Source organism: Nicotiana sylvestris, chromosome 10, assembly GCF_000393655.2.
Source record: "Nicotiana sylvestris chromosome 10, ASM39365v2, whole genome shotgun sequence".
Lineage (NCBI taxonomy): Eukaryota > Viridiplantae > Streptophyta > Magnoliopsida > Solanales > Solanaceae > Nicotiana > Nicotiana sylvestris.
This window is the reverse complement of record NC_091066.1, coordinates 83,863,075-83,880,188: the sequence shown is the minus strand read 5'-3', so window position 1 is coordinate 83,880,188 and position 17,114 is coordinate 83,863,075. Positions and strand designations below refer to the sequence as shown.

General features: G+C 38.9%; 1 protein-coding gene across 1 annotated transcript; it reads right to left on the bottom strand.

Annotated features, from left to right (window-relative positions):
* Nucleotides 1-7,053: 7,053 nt before the first annotated feature.
* Nucleotides 7,054-10,502, bottom strand: LOC104245062 (uncharacterized). Its single transcript, XM_009800617.2, has 6 exons — nt 10,361-10,502; nt 8,908-9,241; nt 8,599-8,815; nt 7,867-8,404; nt 7,698-7,796; nt 7,054-7,589 (listed from the first exon to the last, which is right to left on the bottom strand). Exons 1-6 carry the CDS (start codon nt 10,392-10,394, stop codon nt 7,333-7,335), a joined length of 1,479 nt encoding a protein of 492 aa, XP_009798919.1. The 5' UTR covers nt 10,395-10,502; the 3' UTR covers nt 7,054-7,332.
* Nucleotides 10,503-17,114: the final 6,612 nt, after the last annotated feature.

Below are 17,114 nucleotides of genomic sequence, written 5' to 3'. Positions count from 1 at the left end.
GGCCCGAGGATCGGCCGAGTCTATGCCCTCATAGGGGGCCGTTGGGAAGATACTTTCCCCCTCGCCTTCAACTCGAGGGTTTCTCGCCGTCTCCGGGGTCAAAGCTGTCGGGTCAACCTTGGATTCCTCCACCTTAACCCTTTTGAACTCCGGTGGCCCGACCGATAGACCCCCTGACTTCTCTTCTTCTTGCCAGGAACTAGGGCGTCTCCATCAACGGGTGGTACCTTCTTCATCAAAGGGACTTCCCCCAGGCCTACATAAATGTAGAAGTTAAACACAAAGAATGAAGATCGCTACTAATAGCGATTTGCATCAAAGGGTGCGGATGCAACAGGGTTCGGAGCTTACCATGATCATTGGCTTCCCACCGGGCTCGGGATAAATCTCGCCACACTCGTTCGGCATACGGGCAAATCGAGTATAAGTGGCAGACCCAATCCTGGAGGTCCGAAATGTTACGCCCCGCAATATTACGTCAATATTACGTCCCGCAGTATTATATTACGATGATGTTATGCTATGTAGTAATATGTTATGATGGTGTTATCCTCTGCAGTAATATATTACGGTGATATTACGCTTCGCAGTAATAAGTTACGACGATGTTGCACCCTGCAGTATTTTACTTTGAATTTGTCATAAGGTAATTGCCATCAGTCCAAGGAAAAGATTATTTGAGAATTATAAGGATTATGCTATTTCACAAGTGATTAGTAAATTCATGAAGGTGAAAGGGGGAGCAAGCCTAGGAAAATGAATTTTGTCAAAGTTTGGCATTTTGGGATAAAATACGGCCCGAGCTAAAATATCCGGTATTTATGGACTAGTGTCATACAAGGTACTATGTGTCCATGATAGAAAGGTGTATAAGGTATGTGAAAAGTGAGTAATATTTTAAGTAAGTGGGAATAATTCTCAAATTTTTGGGTAATTGGTTAATTATCGGGTAGCGGGATATTACCGAATTGAATAATTAGTTATTGGATAAAGGTTTAAAATCCCTCTCCATGTGGCAGCCATATGGTATTCATTTGATGACTCTTAAACTAAACTTGCAAGATGTCACTTTGAAAGAAAGATACGTAGTACTACAATACTTATCATACATTACTCTTGCAATGGTTAGCATAGAAAGATGATCGGAGGTATAGTGTCGAAAGTTGTCATATTCTATATCTCCTCCTTTCAAAATTGTTCTGCGATTGTTCAGGTGCTTAGGACTAACTAGCCTTACCAACTCTATTAAGAGAAGTTAGGTGACAATTGTAATTTGGACTTTATTCGCGAGCATTGTTCAGTCACAGTATGTTTATGATTAAAAGACTAGCATGCTTAGGGGGAAGAAAGTATACTGTGACTGGAAGCTATGAAGTATTTAAGCATGAAGTCTTGTACATTTGTGTTTATTCACTGCCGCAATTCACAAATAGAAGCCAATAAGTTTGTGGTCAGGTATGTTAAGGCTATCCCTTCTTTCTTTTGGCATGATCCATACGATACGAACGAAACGTGCAAATGCACCAATTCCATAAGTGACTCTACTCATAGAAGTAATAGAAATATCTATGTTCTTTAACTCGCATGTGTCATAATATTTTATCATTTGTTCATGGGTCTCAGAAAAATACGTAAGTTGAAAAAATGCTACTTTATGATATTGCTCAAGAGGCAAAGTGGTCTTATGACCTTCCGAATGATTTTATTGACGTACTTTCATGCATTGCATTCATGTGCATTGACCCATGACCAGACGGTGTTATATACGCATATATATGTAAATATATGTATATGGAATGGGAAAAGGTTACGGCGTTATATACGCACCACCACCTGATCAGCTGGTATATGATGATGATGTTGCCCACAGTGGCCGAAATATGATTCAAACGGCGTTATATACGCATATATATGTAAGTATGATTCAAACGGCGTTATATACGCGTATATATGTATGTATATATGTATATAGGATATGGGAAAGGTTATGGCGTTATATACGCACCACCACCTGATCAGCTGGTATACGATGATGATTTTGCCCACAGTGGCCGATATGATATGATGGGATGCCCTCAGAGGCTGATGATATTATGAAATATGTACCTATGCACAACATGACATTCATACGCATATGCATGACGTTAAAAGTAATTTATGATTTACAAAGTTACTCAGACTTACAGGTTGAGTCGTGTACTATATATGTCTTCCATATCTCTCATGTATTTATTTATGTGCCTTACATACTCAGTACATTATTCGTACTGACGTCCCTTTTGCCTGGGGACGCTGCGTTTCATGCCCGCAGGTCCCGATAGACAGGTCGAGAGCCCTCCAAGTAGGCTATCAGCTCAGCGAAATATGTTGGTGCGCTTCATTTGCTTCGGAGTTGCTCGTTTGGTTAGTATGATTTAGACGTGTATTGTTTGGTATGGCGGGACTCTGTCCCGACCCTTATGACATTTATGTATTCTTAGAGGCTTGTAGACATATGTCGTGTACATAAAAGATTGTACGGCCTTTTCGGCCTATGTTTTGAGTTTATAAAGGATCATGTTGGCCTATTAGGCTCGTATGCATGTGTATATGATGATGTATTAAGAAAGATACGTTACGTTGGTACTCAGTTGAGTAAGGTACCGGGTACCCGTCCCGGCCCATCGGTTTGGGTCATGACATGAAATCACACCAGGGTAGGTTGCTACGGCTAAAAAAGCTAGAGAAATAGAGTTAGATGCTTGGAGAAATATTGTCAAAGAGAAGAAAAGGAAGACCCGACAACACGTTTACTTACGCCCCACGTTCCACCTCCCGGGGTACGCCATCTTTTCCGCCAGGATCAGGTCAGAAGTCCTCACTCGGACGAATTGGCTTGCTCATCCCCCGTTCCCGAGCTCCTCGGTGCAGGCAAAGAGAGACCTCGTGGCTCGACAGCGGAGTTTGATTAGGCACCCACGGAGGAGACGAGGACTATACATCCTGATCAGTTAGTTGAGAGTGAAGGACATCTCCTCTATCATGTTTGTGTAATGCCTGATCATATAGACAATGCGCCAGAACAAAGGATGAATTTGACCAAGGGTTACCTGATACCGTCGACAGAAGTAGAGAATCACGGGGTCGATCAGGGGCGAGGATGGCCCCACCGGCCCCAAGGTGAATGGATAGGTGTACACACTTAGAACGCCGGTTTTGTGAGCCGTAGTATCTTCTTCCCGAGTAGGGATCTCCACAAGCACGGTATCCCCCAGTGGCAGTCAGCCCTCACTCTCCCGGCGTCTGTTACCGAGCTGATATACCGAGTCTCGGACTCGCGACGCTCTAGCTTCGAGGAAGGTCTCTCGACCTTGAAATCGGAGGTCATTGCAAAAGATCCTGGGACGCATTCCTCAGCACGAGGAGGTGTGGCCACTTCACCTTGAGAAAGAAGCAAAGAGGATGAGACCGCAACCTCCTGAGAAGCAGATGTGGATGTTTTCGCCATCCCTAGAAGATTCTAGAGGAAGAAAAAGAGTTGTGTTCCTGAGAAAAAACGAGAGCAAAGGAAGAGCGAACCTTTTCAGGGATTTGGGCACGCAATGGGTTATAGAAAATAAGAAGGGGAGTATTTATAAAAGCACCGTGCGTGCATTGAAGAAGGCCAAGAGGCAGCCAACTGCCATAGTCAATGTGGAAACCTGCAGGGGCAGCGTGCGTATCATATCCTGGCATCTTGTGGTCGTTGCCGATTACAAGAATATCGAAGGAGGAAGAAACTCAGGGTCGTTTCCTATTTACTTCGTTCTAGGAAACGTGGAGACTATCTGTATATGGTGAAATCGGAGGGTCCAATTCCTCGTCATTAAGGCATTTCGGGAAGTCATCTCGAGATCTCAAGGCTGCGAGGTTGCGGTCGAGTTCTCTCCCTCGACGACCATTTATGCCCGACCCAACGACGATGCCGGGGACGGGGAGTTCCCAAGGCGAGCAGATACCACTGGCAGAGCCTGGTGTCACGTCTAGCCGTCTCATCTCCATACATTTACAATTCATGCATTTTGTACTATGTTGGAATTTCCCCTCCTATATAATGGGGATCCTTGGCGCTTTGTAAACTCTGTTGTTCCATCCGCTCCACAAGAAATATAGAAGAACACTCTCTTTGCTTTCTCACACACTCTCTCGATATTATTACTTTCATTTATCACGTTCATACTTGTTCTTTATTTATTGCTCGTCATTGGCCATAAAGAGCCTCTCTTAATTATATCTTAACTGTTAGCCCTTTCCCGAGTATCCCCGATAGCTCGAGCCCGAGCCCAGGCATCGACCTCGAGGCCCCTCATCGGTCAGTCTGAGGCCCGAGTAGCTAACCCCTCGGTTTGATTATAACTCTACTTTAGTTCGCATTTCGTCTTTAAACTTCGCGTACATAGCATCAACTACTTAACAACTAGCATAAAATAGATCACATATTTTTAGAGTTTCATTAACAAATTTAATTGTTATTATCATTTTCACGGTAAATAGTATACAAGTAAGACAAGTAAGGCAAGTAGCAATTAATCATGGAATCATGGAAGAAACAAGCATTTCAATACAAGAGTAAATAGGTGACAAGTAACAAGTTAAGGCATAGAAAGAAATTCTGACATGGAATGAGATATTTAGTGTAATATGGGAAAGCATGAAAAAACCTATTTTGACGGCGTATACACACTCGTCACCTCGCATATACGCCACTACATATGTAATTCACATAACACATAGCTCAAGGGTTCCTAATTCCCTCAAATCAATGTTAGACCCAACACTTACCTCGCTTCGCAAATAATTCAAAGCTTAACCGAGGCGTTTCCTCTGAAATTCACCTCCGAACTAACCGAATCTAAGCAAAATCAACTTAATATCAACAAACAATGCTACAGAAATTTATTACAATACATAAATCTAATACTTTGCCCAAAAAGTCAACAAAAGTTAACCTCGAGCCCGCTTGGTCAAAACTCGAGATTCGGATCAAAATTCGATTACCTATTCACCCCCGAGCCCGATTGTGTGATTAGCTTCAAAATCCGACCTCAGTTTTAGCTCTAAATTTCAATTTTACAAAAACCTCGAATTCTATCCAAATCCCTAATTTCTACATTGAAATCCTAGATTAATGTTGCAAACACTTGGAAAGCAATGAGTAATTGAAAAGAAATAGATTAAAGTTGCTTACCAAAGTTTTGGGAAGAAAATCCTCTTAGAAAATCGCTTCTAGGGTGTTTAGGGTTCCAAAATATGAAAAGTGAGGCTAAAATTCCGTCCCTCAGTTATGTCGAGGCGCAGACATCGCAAATGCGACTCGGGGTTCGGAAATGCAAAACATCCAAATGCGAAGAAGCAATCGCAAATGCAAATTCCCCACATCTTTGCGATGATATATTCGTAAATGCAAACTTGGACAGGTCGCAAAAGCGATCAAATGATCGCAAATGCGATCCCTGCTGCCCCAGGCCATCTTTGCAATTCCGAACAGGATGTTCGCAAATGCGATCATCACAGACTTGGTTGCAATCTCTGATCTCGCATTTGTGAGATCTGCACACCAGGTCATACCAGCTACAACTAAACTCTACCAAACACGTCCGAAATTCACCCGAGCCTTTGGGGCTCCAAACAAAACATGTACACAAGTGTAATAATATCAACGAACTTGCTCGTACGATACAAAATACCAAAATAACACCTAAAACTACGAATCAATAACATGCAACTTTATAATCGGATATCCGAATCACGTCAAATCAACTCCGTTTTTGCACCAAATTTTGCCGACAAGTCATAAATACTGAAATGAACCTATACCAAGTTCCGGACCGAAATCCGACCCTGGTAGCAACAAAGTCAACCTACGCTCATACTTAGAAATTCTTTTAGCCTTCAAGTTGCTAGTTTTTAATAAATTGCGTTAAATCAAGTTAGGGACATCCGAATTCGATTTCGGGCATACACCCGAGTCTCAAATGACGATACGGACCCACGGGGACCATCAAAATACTGATCCAGATCTGTTTACACAAAATATTGACAGTAGTCAACTCAAATGAGTTTTAAGGCAAAATATCTCATTTCCATCAATTTTTCACATAAAATTTTTACCGGAAAGGACACGGAGTGCGCATGCAAAATCGAGGTAGGCTAAACGGAGTTATTCGAGGTCTCCAATCACAGAAATGAAGGCTAAAACTAAAATTGACCTAACGGGTCATCACATTTTCTCATTTAATCCTATTATTGTTATTTGGATTGTAATGACTGTTACTTGGCTTATCTAGCGGGTTGTGTTAGGTGCTATCACGACCAGATGGATTTTTGTTCGTGACAAGAATGAAAACATTCCTTAATTCATAAACTAGACAATCCTCAGGAGAGTTTGACGGGCTGCCACTCTTTTCCCAGATCTTTCATTGTTGTCAAGGCAATCAAATAGGCTTTTGCATGAAGAGCTTAGTTACGGATGAAGAGGCGGATCCAGGATGGATGCACTACTGTAAAGTGGTGGATCTAGAATATATATTTGACGGGTTTATCTTTAGGCTCTTACCATGAACACATAACAGTTTTGAAAATATAGATTCAAAATTATATTCTTTTTAAACTTCTAGTGATTTTCACAAGTGTTGAAAACAAGACCGTCCGGAGTGGGAATTGAACCGCCGATTTCACTTGTAAAGGTTCACCCAATAATTATTGTACCATGAGAGTCTTTGAGTTTGGGTGCACATGCACATATTTAAATAATTTTAAAGAGATATAACATTGTTATACATGGTTTAGGAAGAGAAGTATGGGTTCACGTGAACCCTCATCCAATAACGTAGATACGCCCCTGCTGAGATGATTAATTACATGCATCTTTAACTATTGAAGGTCAGACAACAGCTCACAAAGCTACTAACCTACTACCAGTCCAATTTAATATTTAGAGCAACAAGAGGGAAGGGGGTGAGGTTATTTCATGAATGCACTTGGTAGAACTGGGAAAACATTTTTGCGGAAAGAAATCATAACCAAGATCTGATCTTGTTCTTGCAATAGCAGCTTTGTTATTACACAACGTATTATACACATATAGTACTACAATATAGATACATAACCGCGCGAAGTGCAGGTGGACGACTAGTCTTGCCATAATAGAAAAATCACCCTCAACATTTAACAGCAAATGCAAAAATGAAAAGATTGCCCTTCCAAACAGGAAGCATGACGGGTCACAGATCAAAGGAAAATGAGACAGACCTCTGTAAGCTTCTCTCTACATACCTAACTCTTACTCTCATTGTCTCCTCGATTTGGATCAAATTAGAACAGTGGTTGCGGTATTTTGGCCAGTGAGGCTTTTATTTTCTCTTCTGAAAATGACAAATCAACCAGGCCACCCTGCAAATACTTATCATAAGATGACAAATCAAAATGGCCATGTCCACACATTGCCATGAGTATAACTTTCGATTCTCCTGTCTCTTTACATCGTAGAGCTTCCCTGATTGTGGCAGCTATTGCGTGAGTTGGTTCTGGTGCAGGTATCAACCCCTCAGACCTAGCAAACTGTAAAGCGCCTGAAATGGTAATTGTACAATATATAAGAATGCCCGACTCTGCAACATCAATGCATATATAATTCATACTCTAAACAGATAATGGGGAAAGTAAGGAAGTAAAAATACCTTTAAAGCATTCAGTCTGGGGAATTGATATTGCCTCCATGAAACCCAATTCATAGACGTGTGATATCAACGGCGCCATGCCATGATAACGGAGACCCCCTGAAAATGAAGTTTTAATAAGAAAAAAGTAAAGGGCAATAATATCCTTTGTGAAGCGACAAAGACCTACCGGCATGAATGGGGTCAGGTATGAAGTCATGACCAAGCGTATGCATTTTCATTAACGGAGTCATGCCTGCTGTGTCTCCATAGTCATAAGCATATACACCCTTCGTCAAGGAGGGGCAAGCTGCAGGTTCAACCGCTCTAATAAGAGGATTAATTTTTCCCTTAAGCTTCTCCCGGATAAATGGGAAAGCAAGTCCAGCAAAATTGGATCCACCCCCAGTGCAACCGATGATCACATCTGGAGTCTCTCCAAAATCATCCATCTGTTTTATACACTCCTCACCAATAACAGTCTGATGTAACAAAACATGATTGAGAACACTTCCTAAGCAATACTTAGTGTCAGCATTTGTAGCTGCAATCTCCACAGCTTCTGAAATAGCTATACCTAAACTACCTGGACTTGAAGGATCCATTCGTAGAATAGTCCGACCAGCCTCAGTAAGGTCAGAAGGAGAAGGGTGCACCTTGGCACCCCAAGTTTGCATCATCATTTTACGATAAGGTTTCTGATCAAAAGACGCTCGAACTTGCCATACCTGCATTAAAATTTAACAAATTAAGACAGTTGTCCAGAAACATCGCTTCCATTAGACATGAAATTGTCAAGGAGATCATTTTTGATTTTATACCTTTTCCTGCCATTCTATGCTATCGAAATTGAATCTGGTTGATGATTTCTCTAACATATAGGTGCTCTAAAATAAAAGGAAAACTTTTAGGTACATCTTACCTCACAGTTGAGACCAAATAAGCTGCAAGCAAATGATATTGCACTCCCCCATTGCCCAGCCCCAGTCTCCGTTACAACATTTTTGACATTTTCCATTTTATTGTACCAGGCTTGAGGAACGGCAGTGTTGGGCTTATGTGATCCTGCTGGGCTACCACCTTCATACTTGTAATATATTCGCGCAGGTGTATCAAGCAATTTCTCCCACCTCTTTGCTCTAAATGTTACCGTAAGTTAACATATTTTGACTGAAGATGTAAGTGAAGTTGACATTCCAATAAGACCACTTTTAAGAAACAGAAAACAAACCTAATCAGAGGGGTCGGCCGCCAAAGGCTGTACACATCTAAAACTTCCTCTGGTATATCAATAAATTGGTCAATGCTTGCCTCCTGCTTAATCAACTCATTGCAGAAAAGAGGAGACAAATCCTCAGGCTTGATAGGTTGAAAAGTCTTGGGATGCAATGGTGGTGGAGGTTTGATTGGAAGGTCTGCGACTAGATTGTACCACTGACGAGGAACTTCAATGGAAATCGAACGAGTACTAAGAGCTGCTTTTGCCCTTGTTCTACAGCTAAAGCAAAGCTTTAATTGACTTGGCTTTGTCTTAATCTCAAAATACTTAATCCCATAAGCATCACCTGGAAAGCAAGATAGTATTAGATAAAGACCACCTGAAGTACACTAAAACTGGAGAGATAAAGATTTCACAATCACTTCTTAACAATTTCCTATGTTTGTATTCAGGCCATTTCAAGGTGAGGTAACATTATTTAATAGAACTTTTTGATCCAACATACCTCTTTATCAAATCCATTTTGATCACACAGCTACATTGCTCACACTTTTCAAAAACGCCGTTGGGTGCGCATTTTTTATGGATCCGACACGGGTGCGGCAACATTTTTGGAGAGTGTGAGCAACATAGCTGCAGAGCCAACCTACGGTGAGGGACCAACTCCCTCTCCTCCCACCCCCACCCCCATCCCCGAAGAAAAGCACCTAAATAGTAGTACTATATTATGTCTTTTAAGAGTTTTTGAACACCCCTTAAGAACAACATTTAATATCTTAATCATTAAAGTATTTGTATCAACTACTTTTTATATCTCATTAAGCACTTCAATTAACATTACACTAGTTGGAACAGTAAGTGTAGATTTGGGAAAAAAATAATTAAACACTTCATGTTTTTCAACCACATCAAATTCATTGAACGGCTAATATTTAAAACCCGACTGAGTATTTTACATCAATAAGATCCCAGAACTGAACAACTTCATATGTCAAGAACTGGGTTTTCACAAGTAAATAGCTGCTGATTCATGAATCTTACGGCCTGTTTGCAATGAATAAAATTCTTTGGCTTCATCGGAACTAATCCAACTGATTCAAATCTCTTTCCCATTTGAAAAAATAACTACTCAAACCACCATAGAAAAAGAGTTCAAGCTGATGTAAAAAATATTAACACAGTCAAGTCATGCAAAAGGTAATTGCAGATAACCTAGAATAAATGATAAGTAACCTGCTACAAACACAGACCGTGTAAGAAATAAAAGTGCATATAACTTAAATCTATAAGAAGAAGAAATAGGATTAGCTAAATGAATAACAACAATCATTTCTCACAAGGGATTTAAGAGATACCCAACACAGAAAGAACAGAGTAGCTAAAAGAAATTCAACAGCAGTTTAATAAAGAGACAATCTAAAATGCCATTAAAATCAAGTAGAAATGACCAAATTAAAATAATGACCTTTTGCAAACAGACTTGGGAGGGATAGTGCCATTTCTGCAAAACTCTTTCTCGGATCTGCTTATAGCAGCTGCTAAGAAACACTAATACTACTACTAGTTGGTAGTTTTAGAAAATGCCCACAAGTAATTAATTGGGGACCAATTCTAGAGTAAGAATTGAAGAGTGAAAAACAAAAGAGTTTGCTGGCAAGTAAATGATTCATTCGTGTTTACTTCAAATTAAATAATTTAAATTGAACGGTTAAAATTAAAGTAAAAATATATACTACGTAACTATAATTAATTGAAGTGGAAAGAAGGATAGAATTATTTAATTTTCTTTACTCTTTTAACACCTAGTCATTTATCAATATTTTGTAAAGCGTTTTGTTAATCTTGTTAGGACAAGTCCTGATTTTCTTACTATATTTGGTTTTCCGATCTTTTAAAGTAAAGGAAAACATATTTACCATAATTGAATTTTTCTTCTCGCGGAAGAAAATTATAAATCTCTCATATTTGGTTAGTTCTTTTTCTTGTAGGAAAATGTTTGAACTTCTATAAATTGAGGATCCTTCCTTCTCATTCAGTAGCATTCACAATGTAGCCATATGAGGATTAAGAGTCGTGTTTAGGAGGAGAATTTTACCGGACAAGTGATAGTGTGTCACTTGTGTTTGCCTCTTCGTGAGGTTTTTTTTTTGGTTAAAAAAGAGCATTTCATTATAAAAAGAAACTACCCGTTAGGGTGCCAATTGTCAGTAGCACTGTTTCGAGGGGGTATATCAGTTCACCCTCATTGTGACTAAAGTTGTCAGTATTACAATCAACAATTTGCCTTGATGAAACAGTTCCTGTGATGTCTGCCCAAAAAGCATGTGTAGCAAACACCGGAGGAACTGTTGTTATAAAAATATTTTCAAAAAGAGTCTTCTTGGCTCCCTCCTTGGCTAGTAGATCAGCTACTCTGTTCGTGTCCCTGTAGTTGTGTTTCACCACCACGTCTCCTAGCCTTTGGAAGATTGATCTGCATTCAAAGATGATAGAATCAAAAATAAGGTTACCATTGGTAAGCATTCTAATTATCTCTGTGGAGTCTATGTTGATTTCCAAGGGTAAAAGGTGCCTTTCTTCCGCTAGCTGCAGACCCCTTAGAATAGCAAGCAATTATGCCTGTATTTGTAGTATGCTAAATACTTCCCATGTAGCCCAGAATCCAGTTCCCACTTGCATTTCTGAAGACACCTCCCACTCCTCCCTTGCTGGGGTTCCCTAGTGCAGCTCTATCATTATTGAGCTTGTACCAGTTGGTGGGTGATAGTGTCCATTTGACCCAAATAATTCTTTTTTTTGTTGGTGCACTATTTACAGAAATGGTAATATACACAATTGCTTTAGTTATGGCAGCTTTTAAATTTACCACATCCTTTCTTTTATTGAATAGGTTATTGTTTCCAGTGAGCCAGATTTGCCAGAAGCAGAAAGAAATTAGATCTTCCCAATTGATGAAGCTGTTGAATGGTTTATTTCTAAGGAAATCCCATATGTTTCACCAATCTCTACTATTTAAGGATGGGACCTGGCTTGGAAGGAGGTTTGTACTTTCAGAGCAAGCCTTGTCCAAAATTGCTTGGCATTGGGGCATTCAAAGATTATATGAGCAGATATTTCAATTTCTTGGTTGCAGAAGCATAATTTTGGGTCTAATTGGATCCCAATATGGTGGAGGAAGAAGTCAGTGGGGAGCCTGTCATGGAATAGGAGCCAGAAGAAGGACTTGATTTTATTAGGAACTTTTAATTTCCAGATCCACAGGTAATTGTTGCTTATTTTTTCACAGTGTTGGTATTCAAGATTGTGAAGTAGGGAGTATGTTGACTTTAGAGTGAAGATTCCATTAGTGGTAGCCCCCCCAGATCATTCTATCTCCTTTAATTGGGTTTGGTAGGATGAAAGTATTTTGGATTGTGTTCTTGATGCTTGGGGTTATGTCTAGTGATATAGAAGAAAAATCCTAAACCCCAGTGTTGTGGACAGATGCCACTATAATGGCCATGTCTTCTTTTGAAAGAGGTCCTCTATGATGGATCTGATTGATGGGAAGTTTGCGATCCAAGGGTCATTAAAAAAACTGACTATGTTCCCTGAGTGTAAAACCCATCTTTTGGCATACATACATATTTCACACCCTTTGAAGATGTATTGCTAGATATGGGACTTTGATTTTTTTGGTGGTTGTCTCCAGTTGCAGTGTTTGGCTATGAGAGCTTTTGCCCAGAGAGAGTGGGGGTTCTGGTAGAGTCCCCATGCGAGCTCTTAGTAGATTGATTTATTTTTCAACTCAGTTTTCTTAATTCCTAAACCACCCTGTGCTTTTGATTTTGTGACTGTGTCCCAGGATAGCAGATGCATTTTCTTCTTGACACTGGTGGTACCCCAGATGAATTTTTTTTGGATTTTGTCAATTTCTTTGGATGTTTTAGAAGGGAGTTTAATGTATTGCATGACATGGTTAGGCATAGTATTGAGTGATGATTTTGCCACTGTAGTTCTTCCATCCATATTGAGCATGTTAGTTTTCCACCCTGCCAATTTTGTGTGAAGATTGTCAATGATGAATTGGAAGTTATTGTGGGTGGATCTTTTGTGGAAGATTGGGAAACCTAGGTACTTCCCAAAGGAGGCTGGTGCCTGGATGGTAAGGGTGTTTGAGATGTTTTCCATTTGGTGTGGTTGGCAGTTGGTACTGAAGTAGACTTTGGATTTGTTGAGGTTGATTTTCTGCCCTGAGGCCTGATTGAGCTGGTTGAGAGTGTTGAGGATTGTGCTACAGTTTCCCTGATTAGCTAAAGCAAACAGTGTTAGATCATCAGCAAAAAAGAGGTGAGATATCTTTGGCCCAGATCTACTAATGCTAATGGGTGCCCATTTCTTGAGTTGGGCACTTTGCTCAATGGACCTGGATAACCTTTCCATGCAGAGGATGGAGAGGTAAGGTGACAAGGGGTCCCCCTGCCTATTACCTTTTATGGGTTTAAAGGATTTGTCTGCTCTCCATTGACTAGGACAGAGATGGATGAAGAGCTGACACAAGACATAATGAGATTGATTGTAGCCTTGGGGAAGCTGAAGACATGGAGGGTTTCTTTTATAAAGGACCATTCAAGTCTCTCAAAGGCCTTTTCCAGGTCAATCTTGAGAATCATGTTAGGTATTTTTTCTTTCATCTTCCTAAAATGGGTGATGTATTCTTGGATAATTATGGCATTATCAGAAGCTCTCCTGTTGGAGAGGTTGTTCTCTCGATATTTTGTACTCTTTTTTATTATAGTGGATTGCTCATCTCCGCCGTGGAAGTAGGTCAGTTGACCGAACCACATTAAATGTTTGTGTCTCTTTTGAATATTTCTCTTTTATTATCTGACTTATCGTCGTTCAAGGTTTGTTTTACTAGCTTTCGCATGACACCTAATTTTTTTCGGTCCTAACAAGTGGTATCAGAGCGAGGTTCAAGACAGGTTCATCTTTGTGGGTTTAGGTCTAGTTGCAACCTATTTGACGGTAATCATAATTTTTTGTCTGAGAAATTTTACTGTAGTGCAACGCACGTTGAGACAAACTTTGTGGTGGAGATTTGGAGATGCGACCTGTTGAAGATTATGTGAAGAAGGTTGATCAAGTTTATTTTGTCAGAAAATTCAGGCCAAGGAGGAGAATTGTTAGGTGTTTGTCTAGATTTTCTTACCATAATTGATTTTCCTAGCTATTTCATGAAGGAAAGGACAACATATTTACTATAATTGGATTTTTCTTTTCCAAGAAGGAAAATAAAATTCTTTCATATTTGGCTAGTCCCTTTTCTTATAGGAAAAAGTATGGAGTTCTATACATTGAGGATCTACCTTTCTCATTCAGTAGCATCCATAATGTAGCTATATGGAGTTTGAGAGTCGTGTTTAGGGGGAGAACATTACGGGACAAGTGTTAGTGTGTCACTTGTGTTTGCCTCTTCGAGATGTTGTTCTCTCGATTTTTGTACTCTCTTTTTATATAGTAGATTGCTCATCTCCGTCGTGGATGTAGGTCAGTTGACCTAACCACGTTATATGTTTGTGTCTCTTTTGGTATATTTCTCTTTTGTTATTGAATTTATCGTCGCTCAAGGTTTGCTTTGCTAGCTTTCGCATGACACCTAATTTTTTTTTGGTCCTAACAAACCTACTAGTACATGGATGTAGTGAGTTAGCAATATCCTAATTTTATTTTTTATTTTTTATTTTTTAAATACAACCAATGACATATGCATACCACTAAAGATTGTGGTGAAGATGAGCATCCTCGTTCTTGAAATGAAGTTATTCGTTAATAGGAAATGCTAATCGAGCCCAAAACAAACAACAACATCCTTAAGAATAATTTGAATATTAAACATAACTTATATATATAAAATGAACGTCAAACCATAAGCATTAAGGCTAATTTTAAAAATTTCTAGTCGTCCACAATAAATTTAGATTAACTACACAAACACTCAAAAATGTCGATTGCTGAGTAAAATTTCACCTACAGAGAATGAGCCATGAGGCGACAAAGGGAGGAAGATCAATTATTTGCTTATTAGCATATTTAGCTTAGCTAACTATTCCATCTATTCACTTTTATTTGTCATATATTACTAAAAATAAATTTTCGTTTTTACTTGTCACTTTACGCATATCAAGAGAAGACAAAAACTTTTTTTGGTTATACCCACAATATTTATTGCTCATTTCAAACCATTTTCTCAAATCCAATAAAATATGCATCAATTAATATGAGTATCATGATAAATTATGCACTTCATTTATTATTTCTTAAGGGTCATGAAAAGTCAAAACGTGTCAAGTAAAAGTGAACGGAGGGAGTACTTGTCACTTTACGCATATCAAGAGAAGACAAATTTTTTTTTCCGTTATACCCACAGTATTTATTACTCATTTCAAATTATTTTCCTCAAATCCAATAAAATATGCATGAGTATCATGATAAATTATGCACTTTATTTATTATTCTTTAAAGGACGTGAAAAATTAAAAGTGCCAAGTAAAAGTGAAAGGGGGAGTATTAAATGGTAAAACTTGGAGGAGTATTTTGGGGCAAGGTTTTAGAAGTTTGAGATGGAAAGTGTTTAAAAAATTAAATGGGCGAACTGCTTAGCGAAAATTTTAAAACTAATCCTTATTGGAGAAAGTTCTCTCTGGTCTTATGGAGAGGGAGTTAATAATTATATTTTCTTTTTCGGTCGAGACAGAATTTGCTTTTGACTTCCGGGACCCATGTCTGTTTTTCTTCTTTTTTAAAAAAATTTACAAAATCTTATTGTATCTAACTTTTGTCTTGACTCAATAAAAGTGACGTTCTTAAATTCCAATATAAATTGATTTAATTTCTTTTTCTCGATTTATGCATATCCTTGCAGTATAATTTTAGAAAGGATCATTAATGTGAACAATCAGCATATCTTGCCAACCACTTAAGTTTTGTCAGGTTCAGATTTTTCTTTTCTTATTTATTCATGTGATTATTGCGGGGCTCAAGAAAATTGTCCCCCCCCCCTTCTTTTAAAAATACTTTTTGTGCATGCCATATTCAATTTATAGCAATTCAGACATGAAGTAACATGTAATTTAGATTGGTGCGATAAGAAGTGTTATAATATGTAATTTATGCTAGTGCATATATGAAGTTTAAACTCATTGTAAAGTAATAGTATAACAACATACAGTCTAGGATAAACCCTCATTGTCATTGTACAATATAGCGTTGGCAACCTTGCTCCTTCAAAGTGCAATAAAAAATTAGGATATCAAAAGTATTTGATGCACCATCCAATAACATGTACTCCTAACAGATCCCTACATCTTCAATTGTTATTGTAAATTAAATCCATTTTGACTATATATACCCGAGTCAAGATTCAAAACTTTCTGGAGATATAGTTAGTTATTTGGTTTAAAATATGAAGTGATAAAAAAATTCTATGACTCCCTATCAATAAAATAATGAAAAACAAAAAACAAGAAGACTAAGCACGGAAAAGACCACATTATCCTTTATGTATGTGCTTAGCTTGTTGAGATTCTGTTAGAACAAACAAAAGTGGCAAGGTGTGGTCTCTGTATAGATATTGGAAATTGTCTGCAAGCTAGGTATATATTGTGTTCACATTTTTAAGGGTTAAAGAACAAAGCATAACGCAGAAGTTTAGATAAAGAAAACTTTATCTTCAGGAAAAGCAAGATACCAAAACCTTCCCCACCAATTATAGCCAAGTACCTTAACACAGGCACCTACCTTTCTCCTTATACTTCTAAGATATCCTTCACTATATCTAAAGAAAAGAAATCCTTTTGAACTTCTTTGATTGTTGTCACTCTACCATGAAGTCCTAGAACTCTTATTGATATTTCTTTAATTGCAGATTCAATAGCATCGATTATGAATCCAAAGAACAGTAGAAAAGAGAGAACCGTCTACTCAGACTATCACATCAGCAAACAACAAATAGTGGAACGGAACTAGCAACTGATAGGCATTCTGTTAGCTTGAAGATCATATCAACCAAACACGCCGATCACCACTTGATCTTCCTCTTCCTCTTCCTCCTCCCAATGCCAAAGCCCGTGTTAGGCCCGGAACGACGTACCAACCCTTTAATCTGGTGTGTTGCCGCACTCTGCACCTTCATAACCCTAGCCGTGATCATCACCGGCCTCGTCGTCTTCATCGGATAC